Source organism: Cryptomeria japonica, chromosome 11, assembly GCF_030272615.1.
Source record: "Cryptomeria japonica chromosome 11, Sugi_1.0, whole genome shotgun sequence".
NCBI lineage: Eukaryota > Viridiplantae > Streptophyta > Pinopsida > Cupressales > Cupressaceae > Cryptomeria > Cryptomeria japonica.
Genome location: NC_081415.1, coordinates 244,970,058 through 244,992,786, shown reverse-complemented (window position 1 = coordinate 244,992,786; position 22,729 = coordinate 244,970,058). Strand labels below are relative to the sequence as shown.

At 36.0% G+C, this 22,729-nt stretch overlaps 1 protein-coding gene across 5 annotated transcripts; it reads left to right on the top strand.

Moving 5' to 3' along the window:
• The first annotated feature begins 1,323 nt into the window (after positions 1 to 1,323).
• On the top strand, positions 1,324 to 19,377 carry LOC131859846 (receptor-like protein kinase THESEUS 1). 5 transcript variants are annotated; one of them, XR_009359392.1, is made up of 2 exons: positions 1,324 to 1,724; positions 18,823 to 19,377. XR_009359392.1 is itself a non-coding variant. In XM_059214023.1 (2 exons), the coding sequence occupies exon 2, from the start codon at positions 16,100 to 16,102 to the stop codon at positions 17,564 to 17,566; it is 1,467 nt and encodes a 488-aa protein (XP_059070006.1). In that variant the 5' UTR covers positions 1,324 to 1,704; positions 16,053 to 16,099; the 3' UTR covers positions 17,567 to 18,755. The 5 variants fall into 5 exon arrangements, 4 of the variants coding, with proteins under 4 accessions (XP_059070006.1, XP_059070003.1, XP_059070004.1 ...); XM_059214023.1 differs by lacking the exon at positions 18,823 to 19,377 and adding an exon at positions 16,053 to 18,755 and having other exon boundaries at positions 1,324 to 1,704; XM_059214020.1 differs by lacking the exon at positions 18,823 to 19,377 and adding an exon at positions 16,040 to 18,755 and having other exon boundaries at positions 1,324 to 1,704.
• The last annotated feature ends 3,352 nt before the right edge of the window (positions 19,378 to 22,729 follow it).

Here is a 22,729-nt window from a genome sequence, read left to right as displayed (position 1 = left end):
ATAATTACAATTTCCTAATACAATTTATTTCTCACGGGTTTAAGATGATATGCATCAAATGGATATACATGTTTGCAATACAATCCATTTAGAATAAGTTCTCTTTGTGGTCAACTTCTTATTTTGGGAACAACTATAAACATTGACTGTTTTTGTACAGTGCCAATACTATATACTATATATCAATAAAATTAATCAGTTTCACGTTAATTACATTCTTTGATTATGATGTATTAACATTTCCAGGTTGCCACTGCTTTTACATTTAAGCTTTCACTGGTGATCAACATCCGACACTCTAATGGCATTACTTTGAAGGTATATATCCTGTATAAATATATTTATAAATATAAATTCAATAGCAAAAGAACAACCACATTACAGTGTTGAACATCATTTAACTTTGTTTATAGGTTACAAGTGCATGCCCTTTCAAAACCAGACATATACTTATCGACTAACCGTAATTGCTTTTCATTGCCATCATCTTTGGTATTCTGCAAGGTAAATGCATATGTTTTTTTATTATTTGCAAACTAAATTACTTTGTGTTTTATTAGTGTATAGGAGTGTAGTACTATAAAATATGTCAAATTTCCAATGTAATAACTATATCATGAACATAAAGTTTTGTAATTAGGCAAAATGTAGTACTCGTTTCTTGATTTCCTCCAAACTGAAGTACTAATACAATTTATCTCTCACAGGTTTGAGATCTTATACATCAAATGCATATCAACAAAAGGTTGTATAACATACTACCGTTACCAGCATGGGGGATGGAGGGTGGGTAACAAAATTTTCCTGGGTTAAAAAAATACTATTGGTTGGGATTAATACAGTCTACAATACAAACCATTTATAATAAGTACTCTTTATAGTACTTTAATTCTGGTGTAAAAAACACTCTTCATAGCAATTTCTTTCTGTACATCATGTTGCATTCAGCAACATAGGGGATGGTGAGTGGACAACTTTTTCTTTTGGGAACAACTATAACCATTGGTTGGGTTTTGTACAGTACCAATACTATATACTATATATTCAAAAAAAAATTCAATTTCAATTTTATTACATTCTCTCATTATGATGCTCACACTCAGACAAATTAGAAAGTGTTTTACAATCAGACCTATCGACTCCACCTACAACTACTGCTAGTTAATTATTTAAAAGAAATTAATTAAAAAGCTAGATGGAAAACGCTTTAAAGTCAATGATACATGGTAAGATAAAAAAAAAAAACTGTATCCCATTTTTTGAGAGGTGAAGAAAATGGGTGGGCTTAAGAAAATGGGTGGGCTTTACAAACACGGAATAAAAAAATGGAGTGGGTCAAGTCAAGCAAAACCTGCCAGATCAGAGGTATATGTGAATGGTGTTGAATGGTTTCACGCGTCCATCGGACCTCCACTCGTTTAAGAAATTTCCTCGCAGCTTCTATGGACTTCCCTTCCCAAAGTATGCAGTGGAAACGGCCTTAAAAAATTTCCTCGAAATTTCCTCGCAGCTTCTATGGACTTCCCTTCCCAAAGTATGCAGTGGAAACGGCCTTAAAAAATTTCCTCGAAATTTCCTCGCAGCTTCTATGGACTTCCCTTCCCAAAGTATGCAGTGGAAACGTCCTTGGTGCTTGATACCAACTAAACTGGTGTTGTTGTTCTGCGGCCGATTTCAAGAGTTTAGGGATACTCCATCTCCAAGGTGAAATCAGCTCTACTCCTGTAAGTATTGCATTTTCTTGTATTTTTTAAGGCAGTCAGATATGGGTGAAGGGAGGTGTTGTGTATCTCTATATATCATATATAGAGAATTCAAATGGTCTGATTTTATTTTGGCATTTAATTTTGATTCAGAATATTTTTATAAGGCTGTATTGAAAATTCCAGTAGAAAACAGAATTAGGTGTGGAATTAGAAGAGTGCATGCATTTCATTTGATTTCGTTTTAATTGATGAGAAGAGTTTCATTGTGCCAAATTACGGCGAATCATTTTTCAATCCTCGTCAAATTTTATTTGATGTGTGTTTAGTCACCCTCTTCAATGATCTTGATCAACTATCACCATTGAAGAATAGTGCTGTGTATGCTGGACCATCATATAGAGCAACCGTCTGGAAAAGCTTCAAAATTCATGTCACATTGAACAAGATTTTATGTGAAAATAGAAAACTACTAACTTAGGTTCCTTCCCATGTGCTACTTTAAATATTAAATTTCAGGATTGTAGAGCCAACTCCTACTAGACAAGCAATTTCTTTTGTGCATTGGTTAAAAAAAAAAGTTAGCTTTTGAGTTTTAGTTTATGGGTAGCAACAAGAAGTAATTTTATTTTTTAATAATGTTTTGCAATTCTATCATCTTATTACAAATAAGATTAAGATTAATGGTTGTCTTTAAGAGCATAACCTTCATAATTATGATTCTTTTCTTTCTTTCACCATTTTTTTATTATTATTAATAATTAATTTTTTTTAATAAAATTTCTATAATAACATTTATTAATTTACATATATATCTAGCTATAAATATAGAATTGTGTAACTTTTAAAATACAAGCACAAAATATATGTACATGTCCCTTTTTCTTACTGTTAAGTGGTTTTCAAAATATGCAGCCCTCAGAACCTTCAGTCTACAATTATTTTTAATTTTCAGCTAATTAATTTGAAAGCTGGATTTCAAGTTAAAAAAAAAATCCTGATAAGAAAAAATGAAATGAATAAGGTGTGAATGGCTAACGCGTCCACCAATCCTCCATCCTTCACTAGTTTTCGATTTCTACGTGTTACTACACTGAAATTTCTTCACAGCTTCATCTATTCTCCATGTTATGTTCCGCATAATTAGTCGGTGAACTTTCTCATACAGCTTCCTCTGGAAAAATTAAATGGTCTGGAATCGCCCACGCATCCATTAATCCTACACCACTCGTTTGTTTTCTAATTTCCACGCGTTAATCTCCATTAAATTCTTACAGCTTCCCCTGTTACTGGAATCTCCGCGACAATCGTAATTCCCTCAAAGCTTGAATTTTCAGGAGCGAAATTTGGTAGAATTTGAAAAATGGGTAGTCACCTGTTCTTCATATTGGGAGTCGTTGTGGTGTTGTTTGGTTGGAATGAAGCAGCAGAGACTCTGGATACAAGCTGTCCATTAACATTCCCAGGAGGTGAAACAAAAACCTATCAATTCTGCAAAAAGCTGAGTTTAGGAGCTACCCTGTCATATAATTTCAATGTAGAGAATGGATCGCTAGACATAGCTTTCAGTGCTGCCCCTGCTACTTCTGGGGGGTGGGTAGGTTGGGGGATAAATCCAAAGGGGCTACAAATGATTGAAACACAGGCACTGATTGCCTTTCAATTGGGTAATGGCACAACTGTAGTTCACACGTATGATGTGGTCTCTAAGTCTGATGCTTTGAATCCTTCAGATATTCGCATCAATGTGGTTGACAAGAGCGCTGTGTATAATGGTAGTAATGGGAAGATAATAATATTTGCGTCTCTGACACTTGGTTTCAATCAGACTAGTGTTAATCACGTGTGGCAAGTGGGCGCCTCGATCCGCAACTTGAGTCCTGGCATACACAGTACTGAAAGGGCCGATCTCAACAGTTCAGGGATACTCGATCTCCAAAGTGGATCCATCTCTACTTCCTCTGTAAGTATTCTCAAGCATGGTTTTTTTCAGTTTAATGTTTTTTATATGTACATCTCATATTTGAGAGAGTTAGGTATCGCTGTATATTGGGCCTATGTGGAATCTGTACGTCATTTGTAGATCTAAAAACAGATCACCTAATAAATCACTCACTCTCTTAAATCATCTGTAGATCTAAAAAGAGATCATCTAATATTTTCGAAAAAATAACGTTTAAAACATGAAGATCCAGGAGATGGGAGGTTGTGCCTGTTTTATTATAATGACTCTCTTATCATTTGGGATTTTTTTCCCATTTCTCTAGTTTTTGAAAGAGGTAGGGGAAGAGCACCAATAGATAACATAGTTCCAATAACCGTCACCTTATTGTCATGTTGACCCCCCAATAGCTGTCATAGTGAAAACACCATTAATAAATTTGTTTTGTACCAATAGCCGATCATTTTTTGTAATTAATTGACCCATTTGTGCACAACTATTGGAACATTTGTCCCATTTGTGTACCACTATTGGAACATTTGTACACCACTATTGGGACATTTTTCAACAAGTATTAGCAATTTTGAGTTGACGATTACTGGAACATCTTTAGTTAGGTATCAGGCGACACTTTGAAATGTGTACTTTTTTGACCTTTGTGCGCATAACTGATTCCACAGCGTGCATCGTTACTACCCAAAAGCCAGATCAATAGCTACAAGCAGTTAAGTCGCATACGAAGACAACTAAAAAGAAAAAATCAAAATCCGATGGACCATTTATTATCTGTGAGTGCGCGAAGTTAGCTATGACGGCTACTGGTGCTCTTCCCCTAAATGCAGAATAAAAAGAAAATTGGCAAATAACTTTTAGAAGAAAAAATATCATGTTTAAGTAAGGTACAAAATAATGGGCATTGTTGCTCTATGCAAGCTCCAACCACACGGACTTTACAGATCCAGGTTGTAAGTTAAAATTCACAATCGATAAGGTCAAAACTTATCAAGTCTCCAACAAGCTTAGTTTAGGAGCTACCCTACATCATATAACTATGATGAAGAGAATGAACTGCTAGACATGGCTTCCGAGGCCGCCGTTGCTACACACCCAGGATTTACAAATGATTGGCATATGGGCTTTGATTGCCTTTCAATTGAGTACTTGATCACACATAATGTGACCTGTATGTCTTTCGATTCGCGGAATCCTTCATAGATTGTCCTCAAAGTGATTGACAAGAGTGTTGTATATGAGAGTACTAATGGGAATATAATAATATTTGCAGCCTTGGTACTTGATTTCGACTAAACTAGTATTCACCTTCAAAATAATATCTATTCACTCTTCAAAAGGATTTTTACCAACAAGATTAAACACTTGAGATCTATTAATTAAATTATTAGCATTATTGACAACATCTACATAAAGGCATCAATCTAGCTTAATACCACTTAGCATATTTCTAACTTTTCTCATTAAGATTCAATTCATTTTTTTTGCTGTCCTATTTTTTGGGGGGGAAATATAAGGAGTAGTCTTCTACTAAATAATACTTTCACTCTAACATAACTCATCAAATTTCATAGAACAATATTCACCACCATTGTCATATTCGAACACCTTTATCTTATAACATGGTTGCTTCTTAATTAAGGTTTTAAAAATTCTTAAACTTGGTAAAAATTTTGTATCTATCATGTATAAAATAAATATGAGTGTATCCAAAGACATCATCAACAAATGTAACATAAAATTGATATTTACCAAAAGAATCAACATCTACTAGATGAAACATCTAAATGGCTGATTTTAATAATATTTTAAGCTTTATTAATTCCAATAGGAATGATAATCTATTTGGCAAAAAAAAAAAGGAATGATGATTTATTTGCCAAAAAAATAGGAATGATGATCTATTATGTTTTCCAAAAATATGGTGCTCACAAAAACTATTTTTACCAACAAAATAATTAGAAAGACCATCAACAAACTTTTTATTAATAATGGCCCAAAGACCTTTTCCACTTATGTGACCAAAATGGTGGTGCCACAACATGCATGCATTTTTAGTTCTAGTTATATTAGTAAAATTACAAAAAGTGGAGGCATTAAGCTTAAAGAAGGTCCAATCCAAGATCCTTTCACAAACAACAAATTCTCTCTTACAAACTTGCAACCAAACTTGCCAAATATCACAAGCACTGTATAATAAAGTAAGGATTGGATTAATGGCAGGTGGAGTGTTATTGAAGAGGGAATCATATATCTCAAAACAACACAAGGATTGGGAAGGATACATCCTAATGATGATGATTGGATTGTAATCTAGGCTAGAAGAAGAGCAAGGATATGATTGGGTAAGTGGAGTTGCATTTGATGTTAGATAGGGGACGATTGGGATCATTTGGATGGAATTAGATTGCATGGAGCTGGCCAATAGCTAGATACTAATGCCAAGGGATTATGAGTTGATAAAATGAGGTGGTAGGAGGTTTTGAGAGATGGGGGGATAGGATAATAAGAATGTGGAAATGGAGACTTTATGAAATAAGGATTAGGAGATAAGAATTGCTAGATGAAGGGATTAGTGGATGGATGATGGGTGTGATACGGTCATTAAAGACTCTGTCACAAAGGAATAAGATGGCCCACTTGAGATATTTGATGTGTGATGAGGCACTAAGAGGCATATGATGAGATGGATAAAAGGATGATAGGTAGATAAGGAATATTAATGTGTGTGGAAGGATTATATGGATGGGAGGAAGGATGGGTGGAAGGATATATGGATGAATAGTAAAGCTTATGGGGAAATGGAGATGAAGGCCAAGAGGTGTCCAAATCATGGAATGAATAGATGTCCCTATATGAATCAAGATCCAAAGGAGGATAGAGGAATTAAAATGGATATGATATGATGAGTATGGTAGGTGGGTGGAATGATGGGTAAGAATCCAGAACAAACTTGCCCCCAAGTGTAGAGACCAAATGGATGGAGGGATTGCACATGATGCATATTTTATAGCTTTTTATCATGGTACTTTCCCAAGGCACCTATTTATCAAGTTTTCACCATTGGATAATTTTTTTTTTCATTTTTTTTGAATCTTCTCATTTAAAAAATTTTTTTTTTTAGGGGATTTTCTAGACAATTTATGGATGGAAATGGATAAAGATAATGATGTGGATAAGAAGATGGAGGGAGGACCCAAGCATCAAGTTACACATCAAGGTAATATGAGTCCATTTTGAGTGATCATCAGATGTTGGTAGAACTTTGTTGGGATGGGTGGATTATGCAAAGGAAAGGGATATTTGGTTTTGATGGTGGGTATATGTGGGATAAGGGATATGTTGTTGGATAGTGTTTGCATAAAAGAATGGAAGGGAAGTGTGATGGGTGGGATGTTGTCAGAACCAACATTGGCACATGTTGTGATGGGTGTTGAATGAGTGAAGGATAAATGGATGATGCATGTGGGTATGATGGAGGAGTTGGGATAGGGAATTTTGGGACACACGGATCCAAAATAGATTTAGGAGATGGATGAGGAGGATGCTCAACAATTGGATTTACATCTTTGGATTCCATTAGGGATTTTTTTTTGGATGTATAGCTTATTTTCTTTTGGAATCCACATTGTTTTTATTTTTATATTGTGGACCTTTGAGATTGATTACACTTTTGGATTAGATTTTTCTTTGTTTGAGTGCGCCTTTTTTAGGGGACATGGTGATCTATAGATTGTTGTGGATGTTTAGCTTCATGCATTTTGTATTTGGCATGCAAATAGCAATCGTATGAGTGCAATGAGGTGCATGATATGGGGGAAATATGAATGGAGTTATGTAGGTAAGATGTTGAGTAGGATGCATGGGTATGTGCCCTTGTTGATCTTGATTGGGAATCAAAGGAGCAGTATGTTTAGGATGGGTGATAGGGATATGGGATTGGTTTGTGCAGGGATGAACAACATAAGGAGGGTGGTATTTTGTGATGCAAGGGCTCAAAATGGATTTAGTAGATGGGAGATATGTGATTGTGTATTTTGGTATATATGGACCAAAAATGGATTTAGAGGATGAAGGAAGAAGATGGACAATTTTTTTGGGTTGATATGATGGAGGGGGGTGACGATAAATGGGTTGGAGGAACAATGGGAAGATGTTATTGTAGGTTTGAAAGCATTTTTGGGTCTTACAATAGTTGTACCAACATTTTTGGATGAAGCGCCTTGGGACATGTAACCAAGACCATGTGCTTATGGATTTTATTTGATACAAATGGGCTCCAATATACCTTTCTTATGTAGGCCTAATCCTTTACCTTGATATTTCATTTTCTTGAGCATTTGGTTCAAAGTAGGATTATTATAATTTTGGTAATAAGATGCAAATCCATTAGTAGATGGAGTAGCTTGGGTTAGGATAAATAATAAGCTCATAATAGGGATTTGGGTTGAGCTAAGTCTATATATGGATTAAACTAAAATTTGGATGGAAATTGACTCTTGAGAAGTTGGAAAGCAAATGGCTTCTCTCGGCTTGCAAAAGAGATAGTGAATAGGCTTGGGTAACTATCAACTAATTTTTTGTCAAGGTGGAGATTGTTGAATAATGACAACAATTAAAACAATAAAACAAATCTTATATTATCTTATGAAAAAAAACTACGCTTTGCTTAAAGAGATAATGCATACTTTTTACAAAGGAAAAAATCTAGTTTTCTCTAAGTTTGATGGTGGTTCTTGAAGGCAAAGTAATGGTTGTGAAGATTGTGATTATTTTTACTTTGAGTAATAAGAATACCAATACCTTGCCCTATGGATGTTTCTTTGGCATATTGTTAAGGTTATACCACATAAATTTGTGTCTTGTTTGTTTTCCTGTTTTAATTTCTCCATAATTTCTTTACAACTAGTTTATGCTACAATGTTATTTTATTTTTCATGATTTATTTTTTAACTTTTTCTTCATAGCAATCTTCACACGATGAGTTGTACTCCGTACCAAGAACAAGGGTGTAAAGGCCTTCTTTATCACAATATGCCATGTCAAACCTACTCATGAATCCAAGTCCCTTTCTTAGAGGTGAATCTAATTAGAATGTGTCACTATTTTTGTAGCTAATGCTTCCTCCACTCTTATCATTGGCAGCTTTGGAGGACGTTACAAAATGGCCACTCCTCCACTGCCCTGCCAACACCTTTTGCTATTTAAATGATACTCCATTCTCAAATGAAATGCCAGTTTTAGCCATATTTGTCATGCATACTATTAAAGCCTATGCATTGCTATAATGAAATGGGATCTACCTCTACATAGCTAATCGTTTTCATGCCCCCATCCTAGAAATGGACGATAACTTTGATTTTCTAAATATAGACTAAATTGTGCATGGGTTCTTAGAACCCTTATACGATCCAAAACTTTGTTTTTCTAAATATGAATTAATATGTACACGGGTTATCTTTAGAACCCTTATATGGTTGAGGATGCCTCTAGCATAAAAAAATGACTCCCATTTCATTATAGCAGTCTAGAGGCAGGTAATGGTATGAATGGCCAAGATGGCTAAAAAAGGCATTTCATTCAAAATGGGGTTTCATTTAAATAGGGGAAGGGTGTTAATAGGGCAGTGGAGGAGTGACTGCTTTGTAAGGGGCCTCCAAGGATGCCGAAGGTAACGGTGGAGGACGCATCAACTACAAATAGCGGCACATTCCAACTGGATTCACCTTTGACATGGGGACTTGTGATCGGAATTATGGATTCAGATGACAACACCTGAGTGAGAACTTGCAGTATTGTAAATTTTGTTTACATGAATAGGAGAGCTTAGAATTGAAGCAAGCCAAAAAGTGTTCTATTCAATTCGAAAATCCAACATATAACAATCCAAGGGATTCCAAGGGTCACCAACAACTCCTTGCGAATCGAAAACCAACAGTCACATCAGGATTATTTACATAATAAATCTAAAACTATGAATTTTTTTTAAAAACTATATAAAATTTTTCCTAACTTCAACTAGGCACAACTTTCTGCATAGGACTCGAAATTATGAGCCATTTAACTCTTTGGAAAGGTCTCCAAGAGTTGTAGGCGAAGTCCTAAAAGAATTTTCCTTTGGAAAAGTTCTAAAGGACAGGCCAAACTTTCAAGGGCTAAAATTGCCTTGAAGGCCTTCAAAAATGCCATTTACTAATGTCTAGAAAAATTTAAAAAACATATACAAATAATTTTTCAACTATTTCAAATTTTCTTCTGATCATTACTTCCCCCTTGGAAGGCAATGGGCCCCATTGCATCAACACTCTAAATGAGATGAGGAAAACGTTCTTGAAGCTGCTCTCTGGTAAATCACTTTCCTTGTTGAGAAATCTACCTTGCTCGAACCACTTTTATACAAGTAAATCTATTGTTGTTTGAGTGTTTTCACCATGGTGTCCACAATCTGATCACATTGGAATGGGGTAGCTGCATTTGGATTCAATTCTGTAGTGGAGATTGTTTCTACCACATCTACAACATCTAATAGTGGGGGAAAATATGGCTTCAAGAGTTCCACATTGAAGACTGGATGAAGACCAAAAATTGGAGGTAAATTAAGCTCAAAAGCATTATCACCAACTTGCTTGATGATTGTGTATGGCCCGTAATGCAGAGGATGAAGCTTCCTATTGGCACCCTGCAATCGTTCCTTCTGGATATGCAGCCACACCTTGTCCCCGACTTGAAAATTATGAGGAGTGTGATGCTCATCATGTTTGTCCTTATATTTCTTATTGGTGTGCTCCAAGATTTCATGAACTTGTTATTGCAGATGATGAATTCTATCAATGAAATGGGCTGCCTTATCTTCCTCCTTACCAACACGTGGAACCAGATCAGGTTAAATAAGTGGTATGGCAACATCCATGGGTGCAAGTGGCTGATAACCAAGACAAACCTCAAATGGGTTGTGACCAGTTGAACTGTGAATTGCCCTATTGTAGCTATGTTGAACATATGGAAGACTTTCATCCCATGTGCGGGGATGTTTTGAGTGGTATATTCATAGGATGTGTATGATCATCTAATTCACTACCTCTGTTTTGCCATCTGTTTGAGGGTGGAAAGAAGTAGACTTTGTTAACTTTGTGTCCATCTTTTCCCATAGTGTAGACCAAAACTTACTAAGGAACCTATTGTCCCTATCCGAGATAATGGTATTCGGCAGACCAAAATGAACCCAAATGTATTCAAAGAAGAGCTTTGCAGTGTCCTCTACAAAAATTATTTTTTTACATGCCACTATTACTGCCATTTTTGAGAACTTATCTACCAAAACATACACACAATCATGGCCTCTTTTGTGGTGGGAAGACCAGACATAAAGTCCATAGAAACTGAATGCCAAGGTTTTTCAGGAACAGGAAGTGGTGAATACAACCGAAGTTTACGATTGATAGGCTTAGCAATAGCACATGCGGTACAAGCTTGAATATATGAAATAACATCATTTCACAACTTTAGCCAATAGAAATACCTCTGAAGTATAGTAGTAGTCTTACCTATACCAAAATGACCGGCAACCTTACTGTAGTGAGCTTCCCATATCAAATTTTTGTGTTCTGCATTGGGCACACAGATTTGGCCAAGGTGACAAAGCATTCCATCCTGCAAATAGAAGTCATTCACTTGATGTCCCTTCACCAATTGATTATAAACATCTACAAATTCAACTTCATTCTCATACAAGCAAGCCCAAGCTTCAGTTTAATGACCACATGAGTTCAAAACCACACTTGTGGTTGTAATTGGAGGTCTCATCAAACAGTCTGCTACTTTGTTAGTGCTTCCCTTCTTGTTGCGAATGTTGAGGTGAAATTGTTGAAGATAAGCTGACCATCATTGATGTCGATCATTCTACAACTTCCCTTGTGTTTGCAAAAATTGAAGGGGTTTGCGATATGTGTGGATGACGGTCTCCTTACCCAAAATGTAATGTTTCCACTGCTTACAGGCTTGAACAATAGCATACACTTCTTTGTCATAAGTGGCATACCGACGCACTGTATCAGAAAAAGTCTGACTGTGATATGCAACTGGATGACCATGTTGCATGAGGACTGCTCCTAGAGCATATTCTGATGCATCTGTTTGTATTGCAAATGACTGTTGCAAGTCAGGAAGAGATAAAACTGGTGCAGAACATAACCTTCGTTTTAGCCCCTCAAATGCTTCTTGTTGAGCACCTGTCCATTTAAACTTTGCATGTGTTCCCCCCTGCAAGGACTAATTTAGAGGCCAAGACAAATGGGAGAATCCCAACACAAATCTGCGATAAAAGTTTTCCAACCTGAGGAAACTTCGTAACTCTATGAGATTTCTAGGAGACAGCCAATCCTTAATCACTTGTATCTTCTCCGGATCAACATGGACACCCTCACTATCAATAACATATCCTAAGTATCTGATACTCTGCATACTGAAGGAGCACTTTGTTTTGTTTGCATAGAGCCCATGATCTTGTAAGGTTAAGAGATTTTTTTCCACATGTTGCAAATGTTCCTCCCAAGTTTTGTTGAAGATGAGTATGTCATTAAGATATACCACCATGAAGGAATCAGTGAATGGTCTAAGTATATCATTCATCATTCTCATTAATGTCGCTGGAGCATTTGTTAAACCGAAAGGCATCACTAGCCATTCAAACAAGCCCTCTTTAGATTTGAAAGTTGTCTTCCACACATCGGCTGATTCAATTGGTACTTGATGGTACCCTGATTTCAAATCAATTTTTGTAAAGAATTGAGCCCCTCTAAGCTGGTCCAAGAGGTCATCTATCCGGGGAAGTGGATACCTATTTTTGACAGAAATTTTATTTAAGGCCCTATAGTCAATACAAAGTCTCCAGGTTCCATCCATTTTCTTTGCTAGAACAATGGGGCTGCCACAAGGTGATGCACTTGGACGAATATGTCCCTTCTCAATCAATTCTTGTATTTGCCTCTTAATCTCATTATTCTCTAATACTAACCTACGGTAGACTTGCTCATTAGGTAATGGAGTTCTCGGTATCAAATCAATAGTGTGTCTTGCTTGGCAGCGTGTAGGTACCTCAGTTGGAAGTTTAAACAGATTTTCATATTTCATCAAAATTTGATCCATTGATCTTTGCTGCAGTGTTGTGGTGTTTGTGATGGCATGGGAATTATAAACTGATTTCCTTTCTTCTTCAGAATGAATCATCAATAATATGAATATTCCCATTTTGGCAACCAACCTCTTACATTGCTTGGCACTAATCAAAGAGGTAGTGTATGCAGGTCTTACCTCTGGTATTCAGTATTTCTGCTCACCTAATCTGATTGTCACGCTGCAAGGCCTGGACTCATAAACACCATGTTGCTGGTACATATATGGTTGTCCCAACAAAACATCACAAACATCTAAATGAGCCACGTCACAGATTACCTCATCTTTGAAAGGCTTTATGGAGTATGAAAGGCGACACTGCTGGTGCACCTGGATATCTCTCCCTTGACTTACCCATCCCATTGAATAGGGTTGCGGGTGGGTTGTTGTTTTCAGAATCAGTCTCTTCACAGTTTCTGTTAATATTAGGTTCTTTTGACTTCCGCTATCAATGATAAAGTGCAGGGCTTTTCCTCCGACCCACATCTGTGAATGGAACAATCTCTCCTCATCCTCCTGGGGCAATATCTTTGTAGTAGCTAACGTTGCATATGGGTCAACCTCAATGACTTGTTCAGGGCTTTCTTTTGTGCAAGTTTCTACCACCTTAGATTCTGCCTTGTCCTCATGTGTCTCCATGATTAAGCTTTTTATGGTTCTGCAATCTTTTGTATTATGAGAGGGACTCTTATGAAATTCACACCACATATCGTTCTCTTGTGTCTTCTTCATACTCCACATCTTTTTTGTTGGTCAATTGGGAGAGGGTTCCTTTAAGGTTTGTTTCCATGTAGTTTTGCCACTTTCACCCTTCCATCTATTGTTTGCAAAGTTATCCTTCCTTCCTTTCTGTTTCAATTTCTCCTCAATTTTGGTAGCAAATTTATATGCACTAGGTAAAGTCTCTATGTTTAGGTATTCCATTTCAGTTTGGATATACCTGTGGAGTGCACTCTGATATTTCAACACTCAGTGCTTCTCACAATCTTTGATGCCAAGCTTTGTTGCTAATGCATGAAACATATTAGTATATTCCTGAACAGTTTGGTCCTTCTTATGTCGAAGCAATTGCCACTGCATATATTTTTGTTCATATGTATCAATAGGAAAATATTCTTCCTTTATGTGCTACATGAATTCTCCCCATGTGGGTTTTTGAAAAAAAATAAAAGTACTGCCATTTTTTGTTACCTTAGATGCTAACTTCACTTCCCACGAATCTTTCACATGATTTTCAGCTTTGAGGAGAGCGAAAGTTATCTTCTCTTCATCTAAGAACTGATTGACAGAGACATACCTTTCCAGTTTTGAAACCCAATCATCAACAGCATCTACGTCGATCTTTCCTTGAAAGGTGGGTATATCGAAATTCACTTGCACCTTGAATGGTGTATACCCTTTGAATGGTGGGTTTCAACTATTTCAAATTTTCTTCTGATCAACTTGGGTGAGTAGGTTTGGCATGGCATCTCATGATGAAGAAGGCCTTTGAACCCTGGGTCTCAGTACCAGTTAGAGCTCGTCTTGTGAGTAAGGAATGGCAATGAAGGGGATAAAGTGGTGTTGCTGGTGAAGGCACTGGGGTGGAGAGAAGGGAGGAGGCAATGGAGAGTGGGGATGACAGTTCCACACTTAAAGTCTCGTGAAGTTCTATGAACTAATAATGCCGAGACTTATATGGTCATTGATCTTTGTTGATTCCATTTTCTTCTCGATTCAATTTCCAAAGATACATTGAGATTGAGGGTGTGGTGAGAAAGATTTGGAGTTTGAATTCTTACAATATAATGTGCTTTTCTCTTACGAAAGTGAAAGCCCCAAGGCAAGGCATGAATGAAATCCATAGGAATGATCCAAACATAGGTCCTTTTGTAGATACGAATTTGTTCTACGAAATCCACAGGGAAAAAGGAACGCAACAACATTCCACCGCCTTTCTGTCAGCTGTTGTGACCATTGAAAATAAAGCATCTGTTTCTCTAGCGACTTCTGGAGACAAATAAACCTACTCTTCCGCTTCATCCCCTGTCTCGTCTTCCTCCTCCCACAACGATAAATCAGGCTTGCATGATGAGAACAGAAAGCAGAACAAAGATAACCTAACTCTCTTCTTCGAGCTCGCAAATAAGACACAACAATGTAACAATCCTCTGATGTGCCTGTCAATGTTTGGAAACCTAAGCCCCTGTAATGTTAAACATATTTTCTTTTCCAAAGATAAAATATAGCGGTAGATGCATCCATGTCGTCCATTAAATCCGCTGGCAATGTTATTAATTTTGTGGATCCAGTTTAAGGAAATGCCTGCTCCGAATCTTATGTTGGAGCTCTGTTGCAGCAATCATGGTAATGACATTGAAAAGCCAAGAACTCCCATGCTATTTTGAGTAGCTTTGTAAAGTTCCGATCCAGATGCGGGCCCGGTGCTTCTTCACCTAAAAGCAATAAAGTATGAAGTTCCCTGTTTTGTTGTAGAAGTGAAGTAATCGATGAGATAAAGTTCCCCCTCTTGTCATAGAAGTGAAGTAATGAATGAGATAAAGTGCAAAAAAGGAATGAGAGGATTTTTAGGTTAGAAGGGTTGACTTAGTAGTTTAAGTATTATTTATAATTATAATTTGTCTAGTTTTCAATAATAGTGAAAAAATAGTAAAATTAATAAAAATAGAAATATTAAATATATATAAATTTTAAACATGAATTTTCTACCCTTTTAAAAACAAATGAAAATAGTAAATAGAAAATAAGAATTACCAAAAACATTAGTAAATGCATTTAATTTTTAATAATAATAATAACAAAAATGTAAAAATAGATCTAAAATTGGAATCTGCATAAAGACAATATGGTCAATTTTGATAGCTCGAAGATTCATTGTTTTTCATTTTTTATGCCATATTTTTGCTCTGTGAATATTTACTTGAATAGTCATTAATTCGCTCAAAAGCCAAGGGAAATCCAACGAAGACGAAGAATGAAGCGGAAATTTAAAAAAAAAGACAACGAAAATGGCAAAAGCTGTGGACAGATAAGATATGTTCTATCGCCTTGAATTTAAGACCGTGGAATGTTCAAGTGAAAGTTTTTTTTTCCATAGAGAACACCTTCGGTGTAATGAGTTCTACCTATAAGGGCTTGAAATTCTGAATGTTTCATGAAGTTATGGTGAAAAAGGTAAAGAAAACATGACAACTAACACCACTCCTGACAGGGATCCGATACAGAGGTGAATGCTCCTCCAAGCTCTCACATTAGCAGCTTCAACGGTCCTATGATTGAGGACGTGATTAGAGTGGTTGCTATCTCGGGTGTCATTGTTACTCTATTTTGTTTTATTCATCAATGCTGTGGTAGGCCGTCAGGTAGTGACCAGCCCTCTAGATGGCTGCAGTGGCCACTTTATAGAAATAACCTGCATACCGTGGAAAGCAAAGGTTCTCCAGCATCTGGAAAGATTGAAACTAGTTCGTGCAAGCATTTCACCTTTGCTGAGATCCAGGAGGCTACTAATAACTTTCATGAGTCTAGAATTCTTGGTCATGGAGGTTTTGGCAACGTTTATGAAGGTGAGGTTGATGGTACAAAAGTTGCAGTTAAGCGAGGAAGCTCATTAGGAGGACAAGGCATCCATGAATTTCAAACAGAAATAGAAATGCTTTCTAAACTCAGGCACCGGCATTTGGTTTCTCTTATTGGTTATTGTGAAGAAAATGGAGAGATGATTTTAGTTTATGATTATATGGCCGCGGGACCACTGAGAAAACATATATATGGAAATAGCAATCTGATTCCTTTATCCTGGAAACAGCGACTAGAGATCTGTATTGGAGCTGCACGAGGTCTTCATTATCTTCACACAGGGGCTGCTCAGACAATTATACATCGGGATGTAAAGACAACAAACATACTTCTTGATGAAAATTTCGTTGCAAAAATTTCGGATTTTGGATTATCAAAAAATGGACCACCTCTTGACCGTACCCACGTTAGTACTGCAGTTAAAGGCAGCCCTGGATATGTGGACCCAGAATACTGTGACACAGAGAAGCTCACTGAAAAATCAGATGTTTATTCATTTGGTGTTGTGTTGTTTGAGGTATTGTGTGCACGACCTGCCACTAGCCAAGGAGGCCTTGCCAAATGGGCTTTGGATTATCAGAGAAAGGGAATGCTGGAGCAAATCATAGATCCTAATCTCAAAGGTAAAATGAATTCCGAGTCCCTCAACAAGTATGTAGAGGCTGCTGCGAAATGCCTTGCTAAGAAAAGTGTTGAGAGGCCAGCTATGCTAAATGTACTTTGTAATTTAGAATATGCTTTGCAGCTGCAAGATGATAAACGGGTTGATGACAATAATGACAGTCAAATAAACAACTCAGCTACTCATGATGCTGTTGGAGATGAAAGCACCTCAACAAGCACAGCGGAAGATGCCAAAGGTAAAGGTAAAATTAATCCCGAGTCCCTTAAGAGGCATGGAGAGGCTGCTGCGACATGCCTTGCTGAGAAAAGTGTTGATAGGCCAGCTATGGGAAATGTACATTGTAATTTAGAATCTGCTTTGCAGCTGCATGATAATAAACGGGTTGATGACAGTAATGAGACTCAAATAGACAGCTCAGCCACTCATGATGTTGGAGATAACATTACTTCAACAAGTATAGCAGGCCATGGTTTGGATGTATCTCTAAGAGCTGTTTTTTCAGCGCTGGTGAATCAAAACAAAGGAGGTAATTGAATTGGCAAGGGGAATATCATGTTTCTGTATTTTGGAGTTACTGCAGCTAGCAATGTCAGGTAGTTGAAGTATTAAGACACTTGATTTTTACTTTGTTGCCTATATTAGTATCAAGAGGATATTGCTGTTATTCACTTTATTATGTCTTTATCAAAACTGTTTGCTACATTCATTTTATTTTTTTATGTATTGTCTCTGTTTTGGACATTTGTCTTGTGACAAGGCAATCTTCTATTCCTCAAAGATCTGGAATTTTCCACTGAAGTAGGCCGGCTCAGCGATTTAAATTTTTGGAGTATATGTACAGCCAGAGGCTGTTCATGTCTTATAATTCCATGCCTTGATCTAGTGGTTCATTGTACCTCTCAGGAATTGATTGTGCCCGTATGCTTATGGTTGGGGACTATGTTGGTACTTGCTTTTCATGTTTGCCTAAATAATGGTGTTCCAACATTTCTAAATGGTGATGGTATGAAAATTAATGTTCATCGCTGGATATTTAGATGTATTCTGATCAAATTCTTTCTTGACGATTGTGCTTCTATCAAAATGATATAATTTGGGACAGTATTCATGCTTTTCTTAATTATGTATGGGCATCATGTTCTAACAGGAGATTGTTTTTACAGCCATGGTCTGTCTGTTTCTGGTTCATTGTTTAAATCAAAACTTGCGGATTATTTCTGATTTTGATCCATAGCTGTTTTTTAACTCACTACTGGCTTTCTCTATATGTTGGAATAAAACAAACTGCTCTAATAGAAATGATTATGTTATGGCATTAAATTCAATCTTCATAGCAGGAGACTTAGATATATCCAGATTCAATGTTTTCTTGGCACCCATGCGTCTGCCAGACAGTACAGTTTAGAAGAATGTGTATGCTTTATCTATGATCGTTCTGTTTTGAATTTTTAACAGAGGATGAAGTAGCTTATAGGCAAAGGTTTACTGTTTCCGATTCGTTATGCAATTCAACACTGGGGGGCTATTATTAGTTTCGATCTATAGCTAATTTTCTGTACATAGGGCGCTAAAAAGAACTGCATTCATTTAAATAATTATGTGATAGAATTCAAAATTATATGATCAGATTGAATGCTGTCTTCACACACAAGGCTTCAGCCGATACCATTTAATTTGGAATATTATTTGTACTTTATGTATAGTTGTCACGTTTTAACAGAGGATGAGGTTGTGTTATAGCCATGATATTTAGTTTTGATCTACTGCTGTTTTAACTCTCACCGTTTCAGTTATTGGATTGTCCTCCTCCACTTCAATTATCACTATGTTCAGGTATCAAAGTCTGGATCTCACACGGGAGGTATCAAAGACTCTATTTTGCTATGTATAATTCAATTTCAATTCCTGGGTTTACTGAAGATTAGGGTAAAATGGCCCACCATACATGGCTTTGCATGGAATTATGTTAATGCTTTGCAATAAATCTGTACGTTGGATGTATGGAGCACATCAGTCTTAAGAATGTTTCTCAAACAGGTATGGTTTCTGAAACAGAAATGTTAGTCTTCAGATCTTTTAGAAAATGAGGAATAACACACAACAGAAAATTAAAGAGTTAGAGAATATATCATTTTCTAATCACATGTTTGGCTTGTAGATTTTAGGCTTTAAAGTTAGTCTTAAAGCCTATTATGCGTGATACAGTAGCGACCTTGTTGTCATTACGGCCAAACAGGCATCTTCGTGAACAAGGACATGAGATTTCATTTTATAGTTTAATTAATATGTCTTCTGTTGAAGATGAGTAGATATTTTATAATTGTGTTATTTTTATAGTTGCTAAATTAATAGAGATGATTATTTCATACATATGTGAAGTCTTTGTACAAAATGGGTGAGCTTGTGAACATTGATAATAGTGAAATTAGAAAAGCATCTTTCTAATTATTCATATTTCATTCTCATTTGTATCACTTGTTGCTAAAATTACAACGAAGAGGAAAAGGTTAGTATCTTCTATTTAAACTTCACATAGAACACACCTATAATGTATCCTTTGCTCATGAGGGTTTTGTTGTGTAGAGCTAACTAGGCAAAAGTCATTATATTTTAGAGATAAACAGTATTCCAATATAATGATGATGGCCAAATTGGTGTATTTAAATAATGAGTCAAAGACACTTGGTTTGTTGGATATCCTTCTATTTTTCAAGCCATATGACTTAATTCATCTTCTTTATGTGAAAAGAAAAAAATATTTTCTTTAAAGAGTTCTAGCTAAGCTTGTTGTACTTGAGAAAATGGAAATTTTTCTAAATTATTCCAAGTAACCTTAGGCACTAAGGCTTTTTTTAACTTTTAGATCTCAATATAGAGTCAAAAACTATTTTGCTTCTAATCTAGTATCTAAGGGCTTCTAGTCATTCCAAGAATCGTCCCAAAAGAGATCTTTCTCAACATTATGAATAAACTAAGATACATGGGAAGTGATTATGTCTTTGTAGAGTGTTCTGAACTCCACATTTTTAAACCAAATAAAGGATTGCTAATAGAAAATATTGTGTTCATGTTGTGCATCGATATAGTATGATTGCATTAATTTGTACCACTTAGAACATGGTTTTGTGTACATATATCGTCCAAGTTTTTCCCTTAGGGCAGAATTTTGAGTTGATATATTTTGCACTCCAGCTCCACCATAAGGCTTTAACTTTGTTGATTTTTTCCCAAGCTAGTGGTGCCACTTTTCTTTTTTCTCATTGTCCCCTTTCCATAGAAACATTTTGATTCTTTTTCAAATTTTGAGATCGTAATACTTAGGAATTTGAAAGAAAACATCATATAAATAGATATTTTACATAATAATGATTCAATCTCCAACAAATTTTAACCATCTTCCCTTCTACGATAAAGAATTATTTTAACACGGTATCTCAATAAAATTTCTCAATTCCACCAAAGAGGAATATACAAATATTTACATGGAAGATTCTAAATATTGTAACCTAGTAGAGTAGAGAATTTTCCATTGAGTGGACAGGGAGGATTAAAGAAAGTCTTAACTTGATGGGTTTATTGTCTAACTTGAGGTTGATTAATATACTATGATAACTTTCCTTATGGGTTTGGCCTCATGAAAGACACAAAGATCTTGAATAAGAGTGTCATTTACAAATAAATTATTTGTTATCGGTTTAATCCCTTGGAATTGAAATACCCTTTGTATTCCTAAATAATTTTTATATGAGTATCATTTTTCTCAAGGCTTCTATTATTAGGATGAATAAAAAAGGAGAGATGTCAAATCTCCTTATCCCAATGCTTGTGTGGATTTAAAGAAACCTATTAGGTTACTATTGAGGAGTATTGAAAATCTTCCACCCAAGATGTATGAGTAGATCCATTTACACTATAAATTGAAAATCAAAATTTATGTAGTACTTGAATTTGAAACTCCCATTTTACATCATCATAAGCTAATGTAATACTCTACCATCCTCTAATTTATGTAATATTGTACCATCCTCAAATTATATATGTGGTATGTGATGCCATTGTCTTCTTATCTTAGCGGGCGTTCAAATATTTTTTATCTCCCTCTTTGACCATAGTTCCTTTTATTTTTTCCTCGAATATATTTATTCTTGGGAATTGATCTCTTGCAACCCTTTTCCAAGAATATTTTCTAGTTGGAAGTACTCTTGGTCGATACCATTTTTATAATGAATCCATTTAGATCACGGAGTTGCTACTTGATTCTTGATTTCTCCTAAAAATGTTTTTGGAATGGATTTTGTTTCAATCTATTATTTTATTTTTAATGAATATTATTTTATAACATAATTGCAACATACTTGAATTTTGTATTTGAGGAATGCACCACCAAGTTTGACACAGTGGAAGAAATTTTTTGTCTCTAAACTACATGGCTTTAAATTTAAAATGGTATTTATTTGGGGCACTATCTTCAAAGATACTGAGAGTAATTGGATATAACTATAACCTAGAAAATAGAATTACAAAGCCTAAAATTCTTAAATTCCTTGATTTCTACATTAGACTCAATACAACCTATCAATACCTCTCTATAATATAGCGGAAGTCTAGAATCTTATATTAATTCAAGTAAATTTTCCATTGTTGGTGGGGCATTCAATTAAGCAATTATTGTCTAGAAGTTCCTTAAAGTTGAGCTAAGATATTAGTGGAGGGACAATTATCCCAAATTCTTTTTCTTGTTTAACAATAGCATTGAAATATCCCTTATCATTACCGTTCCTCTTTGAAAGTGTACAACACTAAACCTATTGAATCCCACAAATATTTCTTTTGTCTAATGATAATAGGTCCATAAATATCTATCACAAATAAACCCTCATAACCCATATTTATCCAAATGCAATAGTAGGTCAACACTACATGAGCAATACAAATACTACCATTCTTGATGAGGGTTGGGTCTATCCACAATAGAATCCTTTTGTACTATCTCAAGAAATGTGGTTGGAAACCCTTAAAAGTGATAATGGAATCCCGGTAAATAAATGCCTACACTTATAAACACATATAACTCAATGGTACAGTTAAAACTATCTATTCTAGTAATGGAAATGGACTTAGAGCTCCTAACACTAATACACACACAAAAACTCACCACGAATGCCACTTAGTGCCATTGGGCGTTTCCTCAATTGATCGCGATTATAATTGGCTAGACTAGCAAGAACTGGATTAACTATTGAATGGGCGGGGTTTCTTGATCATGGATTGCGGGCTGATGAAATAAAAGTGGAGTGTGGAGAGTTGAGGATGGAAGTATAGTGAGAGTAGAAGTGGAGGAGTGAGGGCTGGCTGCAAATGTGGGTATCTCACTAGATCAATTCTGTAGGAACATCAATCGTCTTTTGGCAAGGTTCCTAGGATTGGGACTTCAAAACAACAATCTCCTTCATTCATTTTGGCCCTATCATGACAAGATGGGATGCTCCGGCAAAAAGGGGCTGACAGATTCATGGAGCGAGTTGCACTATGGCTCTGGGATGGGAAAGGGGGAATCTGAAGCAAAAATAACCATTCAATGTATACAGATAGATAGATGGAGAGTATTAGATAGTTGTGCCGTAGATTGATTTGCGATTTATGCATAGGACGGGCTCCTTATAATATTAGGGCCAACCTTTCTTCATAAATATTGAG